Source organism: Narcine bancroftii, chromosome 1 (genome assembly GCF_036971445.1).
Source record: "Narcine bancroftii isolate sNarBan1 chromosome 1, sNarBan1.hap1, whole genome shotgun sequence".
In the NCBI taxonomy this organism is placed as follows: domain Eukaryota; kingdom Metazoa; phylum Chordata; class Chondrichthyes; order Torpediniformes; family Narcinidae; genus Narcine; species Narcine bancroftii.
The window spans coordinates 23,221,988-23,243,503 of NC_091469.1; the positions used below are offsets into that span (position 1 = coordinate 23,221,988).

A 21,516-nucleotide genomic window follows, 5' to 3' on the forward strand; every position below is an offset into this window, starting at 1 on the left:
AAACTCCACCTACCTTCTTGTTCCCCAACCCTTAATTCCTTTACTATTCAAAAGTTTGTTTATTTGTGTCTTAAATGCATTTAATGAGGTAGACTCCACTGCTTCATTGGACAGAGAATTGCACCAATTCACTACTGGCAAAAGCAGTTTCTGCTCAACTGTATTAAATCTATTCTCCTGAAACTTGTGACTATGTTCTCTTGTTCTGGTTCGGTGGAAATAGCCTCCTGCTTCTATCTTTTCAACTCCTTTCATATTCATAATATGTTTCTATATAATCCCCCCCCCCCCCCACCCCCAACCACGTACTTCTAAATTAGTCAGGGCTCCGAGTGAATGGGGCAGCTGAAGGAACCGCACAAGAGAAGAGGAGATTGCATTGAAAAATGGTGAAGGGATGAGAAATAGAGTACCTGGAGATCTGACAATCACACAAAGAGAGAGGGGTAGGATCATGGGCAAATTAAAAAATGAGAGCAAGGTGAGAGAAGAGTCTTGGAAACAACTGAAAAGTCTATGGAAATCAATCTTGGAGATTTTTTAACAGCTGAGTGTACATCAATTAATTTCAATTTCAAAAGTGGCACTAAATCACCACACTTGCTAATTCTTCTGATATTACTGAATCTAGATACCTCTTCAAAACATACCTCTGGGGAAAGATTCAATCGCATGACATCTGGTGTTGCCCTCTAAATGTTCAACTTGAAAAGTGGGCATCTAGTGTTGAGCAGACTGCAGGAAAGGGTTTCTTGAATGCCAACCAAATAGCGGGCACACAAGACCTGTGACTTGATAATTTTCAGAACAAAGTAACTACCATCTGTTTTGAGATATTGTTGAATAATAGAATACTAGTGGATGCCTTTATGCTATGCAATTTGTCTTTGAAAGAGCTCCCAATTAATCTTCCTCCTCTGCAGTTCTGCAAGATTATCCTTCTCTGTTTTTTAGTTTGTTGAATTCTCTGTTGTTGAATCTTGATTGTTATAAACTACTGAGCTTATTTCTTGGTGTTACAATCAAAAAAAGTAATTCTGTTCAACCAAATGAATAGCCGCAGCTGAGGTGAGGAGAACCCTATCCAAGGTGAGCCTACACAAGGAAGCGGGACCAGACAACATACCTGGTCGGGTACTGAAAGACTGCACAGACTAATTTACAGAGTTCTTCACATACATGGGGGAGTCATGTGACATGGAGGACATAGGACATGGGATCCCAAAACTCTAGGGAAAATAGAAGTAAATGATTATTTAGCTCAAGCCAACAGATTAAAATACGAAGGAAGAAGATGAGAATAGTCCATTTACTTTTTTAAAATGCCTTTGAAGAAAGGAATTTGTTGTTGCTGGAGCTGATGAAGGTGTTGTTCCTGGATATGAAAAGAGGGCTCTGATGCAGAGAAATTACAGATCTGGAGTGACAACTGAGGCCCGTCAAAGAGTTGAGTTGCTGGGAGCAGCAACGAGCGTGACCAGCCTTTCGGCTGGTGAAGATGGTGTCGGGCCAAAGAAAACTTTCTTTAAGCAAGGTCAGAATGTTGAGTTCGAGTGAGGTGATTGATTTCAGTGGTGAATTAGCAAGTGTTGTAGAACAAGGTCAGACAAGATTTGAAGTGGTTGCTTCAGTCTATGAGGATGTTAAACAAGTTAAATATAAAACTAAGGCAAAAGGATAAAAAGAACACTGATGTGAATTGCCACAGATGGTATAGAAAATGTGGGATTATATCAAAAAGATGTGGAAAGAAATAGATTATTTAAGATCTGAGGTTAAAGATATGAATGAAAAATATGAGCAGTTATCAACAAATATGGAAGTACAAGAACAACAGAATGAGGAAAATCAGAATATTATGAAGGTTTATGAAAAGGGTAAATGTATAAAGGAGATGATGAAAAATTTGGAGTCTGAAGGAAGAAATTGTTGAGAGGAAGATAAATTCTGAAAAAATTGATAAGATGGAAAATTTTAGTAGGAGAAGCAACATTAAGATTGTTGGTTTGGAGGAAGGAGAAAAAAAGCATGATATGATTCTGTTTCTCCAAGGATGGATACCTAAGGTTCTGGGGGTAAATGAATTTGAAGGTCCAATTGAAATTGAAAAAGCACACAGAACCCTCAGACCATGGCAGCAATTAGATGAGAAACTTTGCTCTCTAGTAATTAAGTTTTCAAAATATCGAGACAAGGAAAAGATTCTCACCTTAGTAGCAAAAAAAAGTAAGAATATAGAAAAGTCCACTTGAATATCATGGTTCAAATATTGTCTTTTATCAAGAGGAGACAGTTTAATGAAGTCAAGAGAAGTCTTTGGGGGGAAAAGGGATTCAAGTTTACATTATGTTATCCAGCGATGATGAAGATTTCATCACCAGATGGCAAAAATAATTTTTTTATGGATTACAAGCAGGCATCAGATTTTGTGGAAACTTTACCTTCTAATAGGCCAAGTAAGTAAATGTGAAGGAATTATTTCCAATGAGACAATGGACAGTAAATTAGAGACTCTGTTTTGATGTAATACCTGGGAGGTGAAGGGTGCTAGAGTCCATCGGCTGTTGTTCATAGGCTCATTTATGGCAATGAACCACATCCCATACAATAGAGGGGGGTGGGGCTATATTCTTTAGCGCCAATGGTGACGGGGGGGGGGGGTGGGGGAGGAAGTTCCATATATATATAAATATATATATGTATATGAATGGAGTTGTATTGATGTTTTATTTTACTTTAGAGAATTGATTTAACATGGAATTTAAATTGGATGATGTAAGAGATGTGAGATTCTTAATAGATAATTAAGAATTAATATATAATAGATTAATTAAGAGTAATATTAGATATATTGAAATTTAACATTTAGAATTGACTTAAAATATAAGATTTAGGTATTTGGATATGCTATAAATGTGTTTACTATCTTCTTCAGCATAATGCTGAAACAAGCCATGAAAGACCTCAACAATGAAGACGCTGTTTACATCCGGTACCGCAAGGATGGCAGTCTCTTCAATCTGAGGCACCTGCAAGCTCACACCAAGTCACAAGAGCAACTTGTCTGTGAACTACTCTTTGCAGACGATGCCACTTTAGTTGCCCATTCAGAGCCAGCTCTCCAGTGCATGACGTCCTGCTTTGCGGAAACTGCCAAAATGTTTGTCCTGGAAGTCAGCCTAAAGAAAACTGAGGTCCTCCATCAACCAGCTCCCCACCATGACTACCAGCCGCCCCCCTCCACATCTCCATCGGGCACACAGAACTCAAAACGGTCAACTAGTTTACCTACCTCGGCTGCACCATTTCATCTGATGCAAGGATCGACAAAGAGATAGACAACAGACTAGCCAAAGCAAATAGCGCCTTTGGAAGACTACACAAAAAAATCTGGAAAAACAATAATCTGAAGAAACACACAAAGATCAGCGTGTTAAGAGCCGTTGTCATACCCACGCTACTGTTCGGCTCCGAATCATGGGTCCTCTACCGGCATCACCTACGGCTCCTAGAACACTTCCATCAGCGCTGTCTCCGCTCCATCCTCAACAATCATTGGAATGACTTCATCACCAACATCGAAGTACTCAAGCTGGCAGAGTCCGCAAGCATAGAATCCATGCTGCTGAAGACCCAACTGCGCTGAGTGGGTCACGTCTCCAGAATGGAGGACCATCGCCTTCCCAAGATCGTGTTAAATGGCGATCTCTCCACTGGCCACCGAGACAGAGGTGCACCAAAGAAGAGGTACAAGGACTGCTTAAAGAAATCTCTTGGTGCCTGCCGCATTGACCACCGCCAGTGGGCTGATATCGCCTCCAACCATGCATCTTGGCGCCTCACAGTTCGGCGGCCAGCAACCTCCTTTGAAGAAGACCACAGAGCCCACCTCACTGACAAAAGACAAAGGAGGAAAAACCCAACACCCAATCCCAACCAACCAATTTTCCCTTGCAACCGCTGCAACCGTCCCTGCCTGTCCCGCATCAGACTTGTCAGTCACCAACGAGCCTGCAGCAGACGTGGACATACCCCTCCATAAATCTTTGTTCGCGAAGCCAAGCCAAAGAAAGAAAAATGTGTTGGTTTATGTAATCTCTTTAAAAAAATTCACTCCATTTTTTTTCTTTTGCACTTTCTTATTTTTTGGGGAGGGGATAAAAAACAAAGTTATGCATCATTTTGTATCACTTATATTGTTCAAGATGAAGAAACATATGTTTATGTTTGATGCAAATGGAAATTTTTAAAAAAACCTACAAACAGAGTTCTTCACGTACATCTTCTACACCTCACTGTTGCAGTCCATCATTCCCGCAGGGTTCAACATGGTCACCATCATCTCAGTACCTAAGAGGGCGACAATAATAGGCCTCAATGACTAGTGTCCTGTGGCACTGTCCTCCACCATTATGAAATGCTTCGAGGATCTGGTGTTGGAACACATCAAAGCGCACCTCCCAGAGATGTTGGATCTATTTCAATTCAACCATAGAAACTGATTCACAGACGATGCTATAGCCTTGATACTTCATTTCATCTTGGCCCACCTGGAGAACAATGCCTTATAATCCAGGCTGCTGTTCATTGACTTCAGCCCAGTATTTTATGCGATCATTCTCCAGAGGCTGGTGGAGAAACTGTCCTCACTGGGATTCAACACCCCTCTCCTAACAGAAAGACCACAGTCTGTCCTGGTCGATAGTAGAATGTTGAGCACCATGCTCACACCATTCCTGTTCATGCTACTAACCCATGACTGCATCACCAGATCCAGCTCCAATAGTGTCAGCATGTTTGCAGGTGACACATCAATAGTTGGCCTCATCAGCAACAACGATAAGCTGAACTACAGAGAAGAGGTAGAAAATATTGTGATATGGTGTGAAAGTGTCAATGTGAGTCTCATCGTGGACAAGAATGAAAGAGATGATCAGGGACCTCAGGAGGACCAGGATCAACCACCCTCCACAACACGTTAACTCTGTAGTAGGGAGAGTGGAGAGCACCAAATTCCTTGGAGTTCACTTAACTTGTGACCTACCATGGACATTCAATGTCTCCTTACTTGTCAGAAGACTGAAGCGGGAAGGCTGCCAGCAACCATTATGTCAACCTTTTAAAGGAGTTCTATTGAGAATGTCCTGAACAGCTACATTACATTGTGGTACAATTGCTGCAGAGAAATTGATTGAAGGTCAATCCACAGGACCATAAGAGTGGCAGAGAGGATTACTGGAGTCTCCCTCACCACCCCACCCCTCCACCCCCCCCCCCCCCCCGCCAATCAACGTGATCTACTGGGATCGTTGTCTGAAGAGGGTGCACAAAATCATTGAGGACACCCTCCACCCTGCCCACAGCATCTTTCAGCTGTTTCCATCCGGGAAGAGATGCAGTAGTATCAGACCCAGCACCACCAGGCTGAGGAACAGCTTCTTCCCACAGGCAGTGAGAATGCTGAACGACCAAAGGAACTACTCACACTAACAATCCGAGACTCATTCGTACAAAGCAATATATATTTTTTAAATGTATTTATTTTTAATAGATAAAGTACTTGTCCTGAGTTTGTATTTATTTGAATGTGTGTGTGTTATGTTTGGTTGTGTGTCTACAAGTTTTGCACCGAGGACCAGAGAATGCTGTTTCATTGGGTTGTACAATCAGATGATGGCAATAAACTTGACTGAATGTAAAAGATCATTAATACAACTTGTGTCTCCATGCACATTTTCTTAATCCATCATTATTACACATGAGGTAAACCACAAATGTAAAGGAATAAAAATAAAGATTTTGAAATGTTAAAATGCAACAGATATCTTCCCTGCATGTTAAGCTTCTCATCTTGTGGAGTGATGTGGTGCAGACATTTGGAAATTTTTCTTGCTTTGTATTCCCTTTTAAAATTCTACTTGTGGGAAGACTACATCAAAGTCATAAAGGAAGTAATTTACTGCCCTTTTACTAAATGCAACATTGGATCACACCAATCATAAATTAGTTTTTAAAAAATGTTTGAACAAAATGCAAAGGTTAAAATTTAAACCAGCCTTACTGAGTCAATAACCTGTAATTAGTGTCACTTTTGAATGTTCTTTGATACCCTCTCCTTGATCTTCACTATAGAAATATTGGAATTTCTTTGGAGATGCAGCATACTGTGAAGCCACAGTGTTGTTGGCTGCTGCCATTCACTGTATTTCAAGTTCATTTGAAATGTTGCAACTACTCTTATGGATAAATGACATTTTCAAATGTGACCTGAGTTCTTCAGAAACTCTTTCCTTTTCATAATAATGTCAAGCGGGAGGAGTAAATTATCAGGAAGGGCTTAAACCTGAAGGTAAATCCTATCTGCGTCAACGTTTATGGGGAGAAGGCTGGGCAGTGGTGCTAAGTGGAGAAATGGATCAGCTCATGATTAAATAGCGGGGCAGACCCGACGGGTTGAATAATCTATTTCTGCTCTTTGTCTTATGGCCTTGAGTTAGGGTTTGATCATATCGTCCAACACCTTTCACTGCTCTGCTGGCCAACTTAATTCTGTGGTTATCATCTAAAATCCAGCTGTCTTCATCCTTGTTGGACTTTGAGCACATCTCTTCCACCCTTTCTCCCCCTCCCCCTCCCCCAACCCCAACTTGGGAAAGGAGTCTCAACCCAACAATATTTCTGTCCAACTACTCCCTCTCCACCATTTCTGCCTCTATAACTCCTCCACCTCCAGCCATCCAAGATGTCTTAAGTCCCATGGATTATATGTACTATCACATTGCTGTGCATAGAAGCTTACTGTTCACAAGTTGGCTGTCATGTCTTTGGCATTACAACCATGACTACAGTTACAGCACGTCCTTAATTTCCTGTGAAGTGCTTTATAATGTCCTGAGGAAAAGATATTGGGTTTTTTTTGTACTTTAATCATGCCATTTAATAACTAATGTCCTTCATGTGAGTAATTTAAGCCCTGGAATTCCCTCCCTAAACAATAATCTTTTGTTTGCCCTCCCACCCAAATCACCTTGCCTGTTGGCCTGTGCTTCTCCTCCTGCCCCTTTTTTCATCCTCCCCCCCCCCCCCCAGCTTTTTATTCAGGCACCTGCCCCTGCTTTTTGCTCAAACCTTGACAAAGGGCTCAGGCCCCGAAACATCAGTTATATAATTTTGCTTCCTATTCATCATGTTTTTATTTATCATGTTTTGTTCTATCGTATTTACCTCAAACTAGGCTTTTAATATCTCATTGAAGGGCATTCTACATCACGAAAGCTACTGAATAAGCAAAAACTATTCTTGTGAGATTATGAACCAGTTCTCATACATCTTACCTTGATCAACAGGTGCTGATCCTGTACGCTGTATCAATGAAGAGGCTTGATGACTTGATAAACCGCAGATGACTTGTAGCGCTATTGCCAAGGAAGGTAACTGTTATTCAAATATATATCTTCATGCACTGTCAACAAATGTGATTCTTTATTAATATCAGCATCCTCATTCATATTCGAGATTTTCTGTTGGAAGATATCATTCTGGAAGTGTGGGATTGTTCCTCAGGAATGCCTGGTGTCAAAACAACAAAATGACCACAAATCTGTTTGTTGAAAAAGATCAAATAGAAATTATGTTTCTGTTAACTAATTGTATTTTTGTATGCAAAAAAAAATCCAGCAAGATTATTTTAAAAACTGGGATTCTCTAGTTATTGGTTCACTAAGTTCGTCCAGGGAAGGAAATCTGCTATACACACCTGGTCTCTCCTATATGTGATTCAAATCTCCACTGTGGCACCCCAACGCCCATCCCCCTTCTCCAGCAATGTGATTCATCCTTGGCCACTTGTTGATTAGGAAAGAACTCATTTCCATCCATTTACAAATGGGCAAATATGCAGATCAAGCAAGGATCATTCCCATGAATGAATAAACATTAGAAAGTTGCATTAATATGACAATTCAATTGAACAAATAAAGAAAACTCTTCATTGCCAACGGTTCTGTAGTGAGCAGTCTTAAGTGCCTGTATGTTCTTTAATTTATTGAGAGCTTTGCCCAGAATTCATTGCAGTACTCTAGTAAATGTTTAGCAGAACAATCAATCAGATTTCACTCAGCATATTGTGGAAATGGTTGGCCTTGGCAGAACATCTGTTGCTTGCCTCTATATTTTCTGTTTAGAGATCCAGATTGGATAGTATGAGCCAATTAAAATGAATTTGTGATGGTTTTGAACAATCTGAACGTGCCTCTGGGTGGGGTGGGCAATCATTTAATTTTTAATTTGGACACACCGCACAGTAACAGGCCATTTTGGCCCACGAGTCCATGCAACCCAATTAACCTATACCACCCTCCCCCCCCCTCGGTCCAGACTCATGGGCTGAAATGACCTGTTACCGTGCTGTATGTCTAAATTAAAAATTAAAAGGTTGTCCACCCCTGATAGATCCTTCAAGCATATATTGTTGGAGATTTCTCACCTTGACAGAATTTTCGGTGGTCAAGTAAAAAGCTGTGAGTAATATTGTAAATATCCTTTAATTCCCCAAACATAAAAAAAGCTACATTTTATTTTCTCGTGGTGTGTGCCAATGGAAAAAAAAATCAAACAATAAGGAATAAGGTTTGAATCTGCTTAACTGTGTTCATGGAAACCAAGATCTTTTAACTACACATTAGTTTTCTTCCATTTCACCTTTGCAAGCTAGTAAAATCTTGCATTGATTGCTTTGAAATATTTGTGCGCCTTTTTTTTTCTAAAATATAGGAATTAAAAAATAAATTGGTTATTAAATTTGTTTTCCAGATGAGTTCTATTGCAGAAAGCAGAAACACTGCTGTTAGACAAAATGGGCACAGTAGTGAAGGTAACTTGCGAGAGAAGATTTACAAAAAGGTAAGTGACCAGCTGTGTGGCAGTTTCCTCACAAATCCCCTTTCATCATGGTGTGTTCTTGCTAAGGACATTCTGCATTGTATTGTGTAGCCATAAAAGTTGTATTTAATGTGCTAAAGTACTGGAGAAACTTGGGGGGTAATTTTTTTTAGCCTAGATATGCAACCAACATTTTAGACCTGAGCCGTTCATCCAGGTATGGTGGGGGAGGGGGGGGAGGAGCACAGGCTTGCAGTCAAGAGGTCATAAGTAGGCATGGGTGGGAGAACAGAAGAGAAAAAAGTCGGGAAGTGACGGGGAGAGGAGGCAGCTCTCCAAATGGAGATGGAAGGGGGTGGGGAGCAAGAGGAGACAGAGGAATAGGGAAAGAGAGATTCAGGCGAAACCAGTGAAGTCAATGTTAAATCCCCTCACCGTTTTATTCAGGCACCAGCCTGCTTTTTGGATGAAGGGCTCAGGCCCAAACCTGTTACATATCTTTCTACATAAGGAACCCTGCCTGCTGATTTTCTCCAGTACTTTTCTGTGTATTGAACTTTAATCATAGTGTCTGCAGAGTTTTTTTGTTTAACTTGTCTGTATTGCAATGGATTCTGAATGGATCTAGTTATTAACGAGACGCTGTGGTCCACAAGACAGGAGCAGAATTCGTCCATTGAGTATGATCCACATTTCCAATCATGGCTAATGTATTTTTCCTTTCAACTCCATTCTCCAGTACTTACTAATCAAAAACCTATCAACCTCTACTTTAAATGTACCCAGTGGCTTGGCCTCTACAGCTACTGGCAATGAATTCCACAGATTCACAACCTTCTGACTGAAGAAACTTCTCATTTTCTGTTTTAAAGGGATGTCCTTTTATTTTGAGGCTGTGCCCTCTGGTCCTAGACTGTCCCACTACTGAAAACATCTACCCCATGACTGCAAACATCACCAACAGAGATATACCATTTTATAGTTTATAATATTGGGGATATCCCACACTCTTTATCTTACACCAAGTCAGGGGGAATGACACATGATGACGTAGGGCCAGGACGGGAAATCTGGTTCCTCCGAGATAAAGCTAAAAAAAATGGAAAACAAAGTGAAGAGAAAAGCTTGAAATTCATCTGAATAAATTATAAACAACCAATGCTGCCAAATAAAGACAAAGAAGCAGAAGAAATTATAGAGAAGATGGAAGAAAAACAACCAGAAGGAAAAGAAAGGCCTACCTTGGAGAAGAAGCCGGGACCTGTAGTGAAGCCTGCTCGCCAGTCGAAGAGGGCCTCCCGACTCGCCTCTCAGTGAGCTACAGCACCCCTGCAACAACAGGGACGCCTAGATAAGTTGGGGAGGGGAGCAACTTGACTGTGCATGCACGAGCAGTCGTCAGCAATGGGAGGCTTTGTCAGAATGGCTTACTGAACCCACTAGTCAGGCTTCTGAGCAGTCCAAGAGGCTGTCAGAGGAGGGAAAATGATTAGATCTGGGAGAGGAAGAGGAGGAGGAAGAAGAAGAAGAACAAAGCTCAGAGGAATTGTTGAAGAAAAAGAAGGGATACGAAAGAAAGTTAAAGCTATCCCAAAAGTTAAAGACATACTGGTTATGGTTATGGAAGAGATAATGTTAATGAGATGTGATTTTAAGAGATCAGAGACTAAAGTTAATAAAGTATGTGAAATAGTTAGAGATGCAGATAAAGGATCAGGAAGTGGAAGAAAAAATTCAAAGCATTAATTTGGAAAATCAATTTCTTCCAGAAAAAGTAGCTAAAGTGCATGAAGCAATAGAGCAAGTGTTGATGAAGAATAGCAATTGTCTGAAAAAGTGGATTGATTAGAAAATGTTAGTCGAAGAAACAATGTTAAGATTATTGGCCTGAAAGAAGGAGAGGAAGAAGAAGATATTATTCAATTTTTACAACGTTGGATCCCGCAGACTTTTGGACAAGGCCATTTTAAAGGAGATATTGAGATTGAGCGAGCCCTTAGACCTAACCATCAGCCAGATCAAATGTTGAGGCCTATTTTGGTCAAATTTATTCATTATCAAGTGAGGTGAAAAAAAATCTTGGAATTAGTAGCCCAACAGACTAAAGAAAGAAAAGCACCATTGGAATTTGGGAATAGCATCACATTTTAATACAAAAGCTTTGATAAATAAAAATCTTCCAATTAAAATACATAATACAGTTTTAGACCCATTTGGTCGGTTTGTATTAATAAATTGTCAGATTATTTCTGAACAGTGGACATTAATGAATATTTATGCACTAAATGTGGATGATGGTAAATATATATAAGAAACCTTTTTAAATATGGAGGAAGCTAATTTAAATATCTTAGTGGGTGGAGATTTTCATTTTTGTCTTGACCTCTATTGGATAGATCTACAAAGAGTGTGTCAAAATCTACGGCAACAAAAATAACTAGTTAAAGCAAGACTATTCATTTTATTCTGGAATTAATATGTTTTTATTATCAGCAAGACTTCAAGGTAGGGTACAACTGATTCAATATAAGGCAAGGCTTATAACAGATCATTCTCCTTTGTTCTTAGCATTAGACTTGAAGACAAGCAGGATACATGCTTTAGATGGAGGTTTAATAGCATGTTGTTGAAAAAAAAAGATTTTTGCCAGTTTATTAGAAATCAGATAAAACAATTCTTGGATATTAACGCTGACTCTATGGATAATAAATTTATTTTCTGGGATGCAATGAAGGTGTATATACGTGGACAGATGATAAGTTTTTTTTTTAAATTAGAAAGGAGTATATGTGTCAAATTAATAATGTAGAGACAGAAATATCGACTTCAGAAAAAGAATGATAAAAACAGTCGTCAGAAGAAAAAAGAATTATTTTGAATTAAAAGTTACAATATAATACATTATAATCTTACAGAATGGAAATCTTATAGAAAGGAAAAAATGATTATGAGAAATAAACAGATATTATGAACTGGGGGAACGAGCACATAAAGTTTTAGCATGGCAATTGAAAACTGAACAAGAATCAAAAGTTATTATTGCAACTAGAGATGAGACAGATCACATATCTTATAAACCCCAGGATAAAAATAATAGTTTGAAGAAATTTTATACAAAATTATATAAATCAGAATCTATGCAGGATGATAACAAAATTTATTGATTTTTAACTCAAATAAATTTGCCTAAATTAAGTATGGAAGAACAGAAAATGTTAGGAGCCTCTTTTACAGTTGGAAAGGTTGCAAGAGTTATAGCTTCTTTACAAAATAATAAATCCCTTGGTGAAGATGGATTTACATCAGAATTTAATAAAGAATTTATAAATGTGCTAATTCTGGTATTTATGAAAGTTTTAATACAATTGGAAGAAACTGGAAATTTACCTGATTCTTTTAAGACAGCCATTATAAGGGTAATTCCAAAAATAGGTAAAGATCCACTAATGCCATTGTCTTATAGACTGATCTTTATTGAATATGGATTACAAGATAATGGCTAAATTATTGGAAAATAGGCTTGAATTTTTTTTACAGAAATTAATTAACAAGGACCAAATAGGATTAAAAAAAAATCAGTGGATAATGCAACTAAGTTGATTAGTTTAATTCATCTAGCTCAAATTAAACAAAATTTAAGTGTAGCGGTGGCTTTAGATCAGAAAAGGCATTTGATAGAGTAGAATGGGACTTTCTTTTTAAGACACTTGCTAAATTTGGCTCAGGACAAACATTTATAAATTGGATAAAAGCATTAAATGTTGATCCAAGTAGTGACAAATGGTCTCATGTCTAATTATATTAAATTAAAAAATCAACAAGACAAGGTTTCCATTATCGCCTGCTCTTTTTATATTAGTAATTGAACTGTTATCTGAATTAATTAGAAAAGACTTAGATATTAAGGGTATTAAAATAGGGGCTAATGAACATAAAATTAGTTTGTTTGTAGATGATGTAATTGTTTATTTGACAGATCCAGAAAATTCATTGGGTGAATTACATATGCAATTCGAAAAATACAAAGCAGTTTCAGGATATAAAGTTAATTGAGATAAAAGTGAAATTATGCCATTGACTATACACAATGTAGACAAAATACAAAATTTAAATGGCCTGAATATAGGATAAAATATTTGAGAATGAGAATTGATAGCCACTTAATTAATTATGGACCATTGTTTAAGAAAATTGAAGAGAATTTTTTTAAATTGACTGATTTACCAATTACAATATCTGGCCGAGTAAATTGTATTAAAATGAATATTTTTTCCACGGGCACAATTAAAGGCTTATCTACGAGAAAGTTTAACTACATCTCATTTACTGTTAGAAGTTGATGAATTGAAAACAATATTATCAAATCCAAGTATAAAAAAAGTTCATATCATTTATGTAGTTTTTATTTTTATGGAGAGTAAAGAAGAAAGATTTTCATAAATCTAAATAAAGGAGGGAAATATGTTATGATAGTATGAAAAATACAATAAATGTTAGATATAGAATGGTGCAATACAATTTTATACATCAGTTGTATATTACATCACAAAGGCTTAATAGATTGAAGTTAGATATTTTGGATGTGTTTTTGATATAAATAGAACATCGGTACCTTTTTACATTCTGCGTGGACATGACCCAAATTGAATTCTTTTTGGACTAATTTAATAGATTTTCTTCAACAGGTAATAAGTGCTAAACTCCTGAGAAACCCTATGTTGTTTCTTTTGGGGGATATAGCAAGGATTAGTCCAGATTTAAAATTGGATTGGTTTCAAAAATAATTTTTGAAGATCGTGTTGGCAGTTGCCAGGCAATGTATTGCAGTTTCATGGAAATTGGATATGGATTTTGTAGCGGAAGCCCCACGTGTACAACAGAATCGCACACAGCCACAACAGTTAAGCAAACACATTACCAGAGCGCTTAGCCTCCAGCGATATTCCAGTCCTCCAGCTACAGGCCAGGCACCAGCAATTAGGAAAAGCAGGCGAATAAGAGCCTGCACTTTTTATGGCACCTGACACACGAGGCTGGAAAGTGACATCACTACTGCATCCCTGAAAGCTCAGCGTGAAATGCGCAGAGTGAACTATAAAAGCTGTGGTTAAACACAAAGCTACTGATTCCTGACTCTACTGACTCCAATGTAATTTATTGCCACATGCGTAAGGTAGTGTCGTCAGATAGGCCACTCCAATTTGTTATTAGATAGATGGCAGGGTGAAATGCGAAGTTGTCTACTTTTGGAAAATATATATAATTTAAAGAACAAATATGATGATTTTTTTCAAAATTTGGTTTCCATACATCCAAAAGATTGGTGTTATAACTTTATAAGTAATTACATTATATAATTTGTCAGAATTTGCTGTGAACTTTGTCACTCCCCGGTCTCATCTTAATGTATCTCATTTTATTACTTTATTAGATGTTGTATATGTGTTTTTGTGTGTGTGTGTGTGTACATATATATTAATATATATATATATATATATGTGTGTGTGTGTGTGTGTGTGTGTGTGTGTGTATATATGTGTGTGTATATGTGTATGTATATATATATATATGTATTTATATATATGTATATGTGTGTGTGTATATATATATATATATATATATACATGTATATGTGTATATATATATATGTATATATTTTGATTAAGTTGTATTACACAGTAGTGTTTTATTTTACTGTATAATATAGTTGTAAGTGTGAGACTAATTAGTTCATAATTTATCCATAGATAATACCCAGTATTGTTTTAAAATTAGTCTATTTTCTTTCTTTGCTCTTTTCCTTCTTTTTCCTTTTTCTTTTCTTGCTTTCTTTGGGGCTTTTTCTGTGTGGGAGAGAGCATGGGTGGGGGGGGAAACAAAATGATTTTTAAAAATCATGTATTCATTTTAATATATAGAATCTTTGGTTATATATGCAATTTTGTTAAATGTGCCAGTAAAATAAAATGTGAAAAAAAATCTAACACCAAGCCAAGGCAGTGACTCTGGTTCAGTTGGTCATCAAATGCCTCCAGAGTGAGATTCTATGTTGTGAAGTCACAACATAGGAAGACGTGCAAAGCAACTGAAGCACCATTCAACCAACAGAGCTACACTATTCCACAATCAACAAATCACATCCAACACTCTCCAGATTTGCTGTATCTTTTGTGAGTGTTAGTGGACAATTCATGGACTAAAACAAGAAGAAGACACCAAGAATGATCACATTCTCATTGTAACTGTCATCAGTCAAATACCAGGAGTGGATGTTTGACCTTCAGGTCTCCACTATCACAAAAAAAACAATGTTCGTCCAGTTTGATTCATTCCACTTGATGTCAAGAATGGATAGAGCTGTGGTGAAAAAACCATAAAACATTTCAGTAGTGGTTTAGAATTGCCTTCTCTGTGAGATATTCCAGTACAGTAATGATAGTGGTATCTAAAATGCTTTGGTGTCATCCATGAAAAAGAGGATAAATTTGATCCTGGTTTGTACCGGATTGAAACAAAGATCTATTTACCAGTCCATTGGTTTGTTCTCCAGGAGACACTGATTCAGCAAGAATGTGTCCACTAATAGTTTAGTTTGATGTTTTTCAGGACCTTAGGTTCAAATATCATTGCAACATTGATTCAACATGGACAAAAGAGCTGGAGCCGAGTGGAGAATTACTTCCTCTGACATCAAGGCAACATTTCACTAAGTGTGACAGTGAGGACTCTTGGTAAAACTCAAGTCCCTGGTCATTGAGAAGTCTCCATTTGCTGGAGTTATACCTCACAGCGTGAAGGATTATTGTGGTTTTTGGAAGTCAATTAGCCCCCGGATGTTGCTGTAGGGTTTTCTTGGTCTAATGGCCTAGATCCAACCATATTCTATTGTCCTATCCATGATCTTCCTTCATTTTTACAAAGTCACAAATTTGGATGTTCACTGCTGATTGTTTCATTCACATCTTGCCCATTGAATCTATCCATGTCTGCATGCAGCATAACATGGACAATATTTAGTCTTGGATGATAAGTGACACGTAACCTCTGTATCAGGCAAATGCCAGGAATTGATATGGAGTCGAATAATCTACCATTTTAGAGTTCTCTGGCTATCAACATCCTCAGGATTATTCATGACTGGATCAGAGTGTAGTTATGAGGGCAAGTCAGTTTTTGGTTACCCTGCAGTCTTTCCAGCATCTAATTAGACAGAAGTGTACTTGAATACCTTTCAACTGGCCCACATCATAAATATTCAAGAGGCTCAATGCTACCCACAGTTTGCAATCCCTTCATTTTTCTGAATACTAATATACTCTTATCTCAGCAGGCCACTGCTGCAGTGTGACCAATGGAAATTATTGCAGGAAGGTGCCAAGGTTGGTTTGACAAAATCTCCCAAATCCATTTCCCACCAAGTGCACATCATCCTGATGTGGAAATATACCACCATTCCGTCATATTACTACAGGCCGTCCTGGGTTACCAATGAGATCCATTCCTAAGCGTGTCTTTAAGTAAATTTATTGGTAAGTCAGAACAGGAACATTTAGCATCAGTTAGTCAAATGTTTGTCTTAGTATATAGTATATTTTACCTTTGTATGCATTTAAAACTATTGGAATCAATTTGTTGAAGTAGGCACACTCAACACAGTTAACAATAATATGATGATCCAGCTCAAAATGGCAAACGGCTTTCTCCTTACTCAAGCTGACGCACCGAACGCTGAGCGTAGATTATTCATTATTACGTTATCTGTATCTCGGATGTTCGTGACATGGGGACTGCCTGTAGTCTAAATCCTGGAACTCTGTACACAACATCAATGTGGGAGCAGTTTCACCTGAAAGACAACTTGGTGAAAGAAGGCATCTTAGCATCAGTGACTTGAAGGCGCTTGTGGATGAGAAATAATCTCATGTTTTCCACAAAAAATATGAAATTTACTCCAATATGACGTTAACCCACTTTGAAAACTCCCCACATTCCACATTCTCTTCAGCTTCCCCACCCCACCAGATTTTCCCACTCAATGGCACAGGAGGGGTGATTTACATTGGCCAAGTAACTTACCAACCCGAGACATGGGAGGAAACCAGAGCAAACATGCAGTGATGGAGAGAGGATGTTAACTCCACACAGACAGTATCCGAGGTCAGAATTGAACTCAGTCCTTTGGTGGTGAAGTGGTAGATCTTGTAGCTATGCTGATGCATCATCAGGTTGCACATGGTGTTGCTGGCCCCGGGTGATGACGGTGCCCAGGACAGCGGCCCGCACAATCCACACGTGGCGCTGCTAAGAACAGGTTTCGACAAACACTTTTGTGTAATGGCCCTTCCTTCAGCTGGAGCAAGTTGAATTCTTCGCTGGGCAGCGTTACCTCTGATGCTTGCCCAGGCCGCAGAAGTAGCACCGTGGCTGTGGTCAGGTCGCCACTGGAGCCGGACGAAAGCAACAAGAGGTGATCACTGCTGCCGTGGTCAAGTCATTAGCAGAGTGAAGGGGTGGTGGCACATCCCAAGATGGCAGCGTCCGGGGTAACCATGAGTCAGCTACATTGTCTGTCAAGTAGGCCTCCATGTTCTGGAGAGCCACCTCCAGTGTACCTGCCAGCTTGACTGCTCTCTGCAATCTGAGCTCCCCTTGCTCCAAGCGTCCCTGTTGGATGTAGTTTGACCTGATCCTCGCGTTATAGGGATCCTGGATCAGGTCCTGTGTGTACTCCATGGCAGACATGATTTAGTATTCACAGGCCCTGCCGAGCATTCACAGGGCCCAAAGATACCTGGTTAGACTCACCAGGTCATTGTTTGCAGGACACTAGAAGGTGACTGGCAGAGATGGCATTGATCTTACACAGATACTGTCCTTTGAGTATGTCCATGGCTTCCTGGTATGATGTAGGGTTCCTGATCATGGAATACACCTGGGTGTTAACCCAGGAGTGCAGCACTTGTAGTTTATCAGTCTCTGATTGCACAATGGTAGAGGAAGCCTGCAGGAATGCTTCAAAACAGCACAGCCAGAGCTCAAGGTTGGTGGACGCCTCAGGTGATTGAGGGTCAGTCTCCAGCTTTTCTGGCTTCAGGATCTCCTCCAATGTAAAAAAAACTTTAAGTGAATACAATTGATGCACCATCAATTATGCAAAAGACTGTTGTTGAGAATCCAATAAGCTTTAATTTACTTAAGAACAAAGACGCATCCATATTGTTCAACTGTTCTGCACTGAGGAGCCTGTGGGGAGGGGCCACTGGTACAATCAGCCAATAGGTGTGCCTGACCAGACAATTATATGCAACAGTGGTTTACCATATATACCTTATCAAGGAAGACATCATTAAGAACTCATCTACTTCATCAATGCCCTTTGGGAAGAGAAACAAGCTATCTTTGCTCATAGTGATCCAGGTCCAACTCCTAGTCCAGTACCAATGTGGCTGCCTCCAAGTTGCACTCTGACATATCCCAGCAGGCCACTCAGTTCAATGCGGCAACTTTTTTACTCCATGGATAGTTAGGTTTGTGTAATAAACATCAGCCTTACCAGCAAAATCCTCGTCCTGTGAATGAATCCAATTTTAAAAAAAGGTGATGATGTAGTGACAGAGTTAATTTGTAGCGTTAAAAATTGTTTACAAAATGGTTAATTTAGTTTGGATAAGTATTATAAAGCTTTAGCTCCACTTTGTAATTCTGATTTTTCTTGAAGATTGAGGTTTGAAGGAAGGGTTTTGATCAGAGCATTCAAGTGAATTGAAGTGAGTTGTTCACAGTTGCTACATTCTGGCTATGTCTAGGCTTTCTCCTTTTTATCATGGCCATACGATCAAAATGTTTTGATTTTCTTTATTACTGCTAGATAGACTTTAATGTTTCTTCGGACTATAAATGATCTGGTTTAATAAAGCTTTGCCTTGCAGATAAGGCCGTTCACAACATCAGCTACCAATTCCCTTGATGTGACAGCATTTAAAGTGTCACAAGGCATTTACACGAAAGTATTATCAAACCAGAAAATTGTGATACTGAACCATGTGGGTGGGGGTCCATGGTTTCCAAAAGAAATGGGCTTGAAGGTGTGCTTAAATATGGTGAGGTTTAGGATGGGACTCCAGTGAGTAGAGCCTCCGATTGAAACAATGTAATATTTATGTTTTGATTCAGACTCCATCATCTGCCCTTCAAGGATCTATCCAACTTGGGATAGGATATGCTGTGGGAAACCTTACATCAAAACCAGAACGAGATGTGCTTATGCAAGATTTCTATGTCGTGGAAAGTGTCTTTCTACCAAGGTTGGATTTTATTTTCTTTATACATTGTTTTGTATTAAAAAAGTTTCCACCTTAACTCTGAAATTATAGTGATGTTATTTTTAACTATTTGATGGATGTGCAAAAGAAACTTCAGAAAGAGTTTGTTATGGAATAAGATACATTTTATTCCATAATTGTATTAACTTAAGGGGTAAGGTTAGATTGTGGGGGTTTAGCTATTAGTTTAGGTATACTTCACAAACAGACATTTCAGTAACATTTCACAAAAGACATCTCATTTGAAATGCAAGAATTATGCTTAAGCATAGACTTCATGTCTGCCAGTGTCTTTACATGCCTGTGAAAATTTCACAAGTAGGTGTTAATGGAACTTGATTTTGTTGAGTTGAAATGGACTATTGTCTTTAAAAAGGAACAAATGTCCAGGCTCAGAAACTGATAAATCTTTTGCTATTAAAACTGATGCCAGCTCGGTCTGATGTTCTAAGAGTATGTTTGCAAAAACAGAGAGAGAGAGAGAGAGATAATAAAATAAAAAAACCCAAGTGTAAAGGCAGAGATTCTCCGCCCTTATGTCAGGAAAGTTACCTGCATGAATGTGCCCTGGCCGGCTCCAAGGTGCTGACTCCAATCCCTCTTGGGGGTAAAGTCAGTGGCGAAGCGCTGCACTCCACCACCCAGCATGAATGTAATGCCACTGCAAGTGGCTGACTAGGGGCGGGCTGATTACGTCGCAGTGACGCCATCAGCCTGCAACCCATCTCACTTTCCTCCATGACCCCCTTAGGCAGGGGTGGCCAGCAGGGCAACATGGACTGGGGCAGGCTGCGACAGCCTGCTGGCTGCTCTGGCCTCTAGCACCTCACAGGCCGCTTCAACACCAGTGGCTCAATACGCAGCAGAGCAATGGCAGTCTACCCTACCCATAATCTTCTGCACAGCTGGAACCCTTCTAGGAAACACAGAGCAGTTCCCTCTGTGTGAGGGCTTGTAAGTAATGAAATTGGCCATTGCTAGGCGTGTACGTATGGTGTCATGGCACCACTAGCCACACCTCCTGAACCGTATTAATGGCCCAACCACCACCAAGCTGAAAGGGGACATCAGATTGGGCTTTTCTGGGCCTACATGAAAAGGTAAGAAATACCTTTTCATTCAGCTTTTAGCCAACTTCCATGCAAAGGCCAACTATGAGTTTACTGCAGCAGGATTGTGGTGAAGGCTACAAAATTGGGAGATTTGGTAAAGATCCCATTTGAAGATGGGTTTTGAGTTCCTATTCTAAACCCTTGTTGTCAATTACAAGAGGATGTGGCTGGTTATTGTGTTTCTCCTGAATAAGGAGAACTCTCTGTGGTAACCTGGAAGAAGTATTATCTTTTGGAAAACCCACGAGAGGGCAAGTTTCTTCGGCAAGACACTGAAGTGGCTGATTGAAGGAGAACAGTTTGTGTGTGGGTGTCCAATGAACAATGAATATCTCTCTCTGAAACCAACAAAGACTTTCCTTTGTGGTAACAATTTAAGTTAAAGCACCAGAGCCTGGTGAAGATCATAAATGTTAAATTCTGTGCCCTGTATGAAAATTGCCAGTGAATTTGGAGAAGTGAAAAGTGAATGATTGGACAGTGAAACAAATAACTTTTCTGAACTTGTACACACTACATATACGTGCACTTAGAATTAAAATGGGGTTAAGTTAATAGTAACAAGTTAAATATTGATCTTTTTAGTATGTATGAAGAAAATTAAAAACATTTTTGTTAATTAACCATTGGCTTGATGAATTTCTGTTACTGTTGTTTTTTTGGACTCCTCTGGGCCCATAACAAGAAGTTCAGAATTTGCTTTTTTGTTCCAATTGAGGATCAAAACCAGCCTAAGCAGAAGTGGCATACAATTGTGAACAGCAACATCCATTTATACAGGACTTGTAGCAAATATGTCTGCAAAGCAAATAAAAAATTTATTTGACCTCTGATCGTACTTTTCAATTTTAATATCAAACTTCCTGAAGATCAAAGGAATAGATCCTTTGGCTAGAATCCATTGCTAACAAAGAGATCAGAAGGGAAGTGTGTTGAACCAAATGCCACATCTTTAAGCAAGCTTCCAGTCATCGAGCAAGCCTGCCCTTCCTTGGTTTGTTGTTCTCCTTTGGGCTGATTATTGCCTCTTAATCTTAATGCAGTTCTGCATTGAAGGTGACATGCAAATGAAAACTGTTTGTGGAACTGTAGTTTAGCACTTCAACTTGCAAAGGATTTTTCTTTTCCTCCATTTGAGAAAAGTAGATGCATTTAAAATGCATCTTGTTGCTGTTCATCAATGTACATATTTACTCCTGTAA

The 21,516-nt window shown here is 38.9% G+C and overlaps 1 protein-coding gene across 19 annotated transcripts in view; it reads left to right on the plus strand.

The window, feature by feature from the left end:
• Window positions 1–21,516, plus strand: part of pip5k1ba (phosphatidylinositol-4-phosphate 5-kinase, type I, beta a) — a 200,238-nt gene that overhangs the window by 105,587 nt on the left and 73,135 nt on the right. For 18 of the 19 annotated variants that reach the window (XM_069922227.1, XM_069922219.1, XM_069922100.1 and 15 more), the window contains 3 exons: window positions 7,347–7,430; window positions 8,812–8,901; window positions 19,054–19,184. In XM_069922227.1, coding sequence (XP_069778328.1) covers window positions 8,812–8,901; window positions 19,054–19,184 — 221 coding nt within the window. In that variant the 5' untranslated portion in view covers window positions 7,347–7,430. Of the gene's footprint in view, window positions 1–7,346; window positions 7,431–8,810; window positions 8,902–16,207; window positions 16,410–19,053; window positions 19,185–21,516 lie in introns of those variants that run through there. The other variant, XM_069922236.1, reaches the window with a different exon arrangement.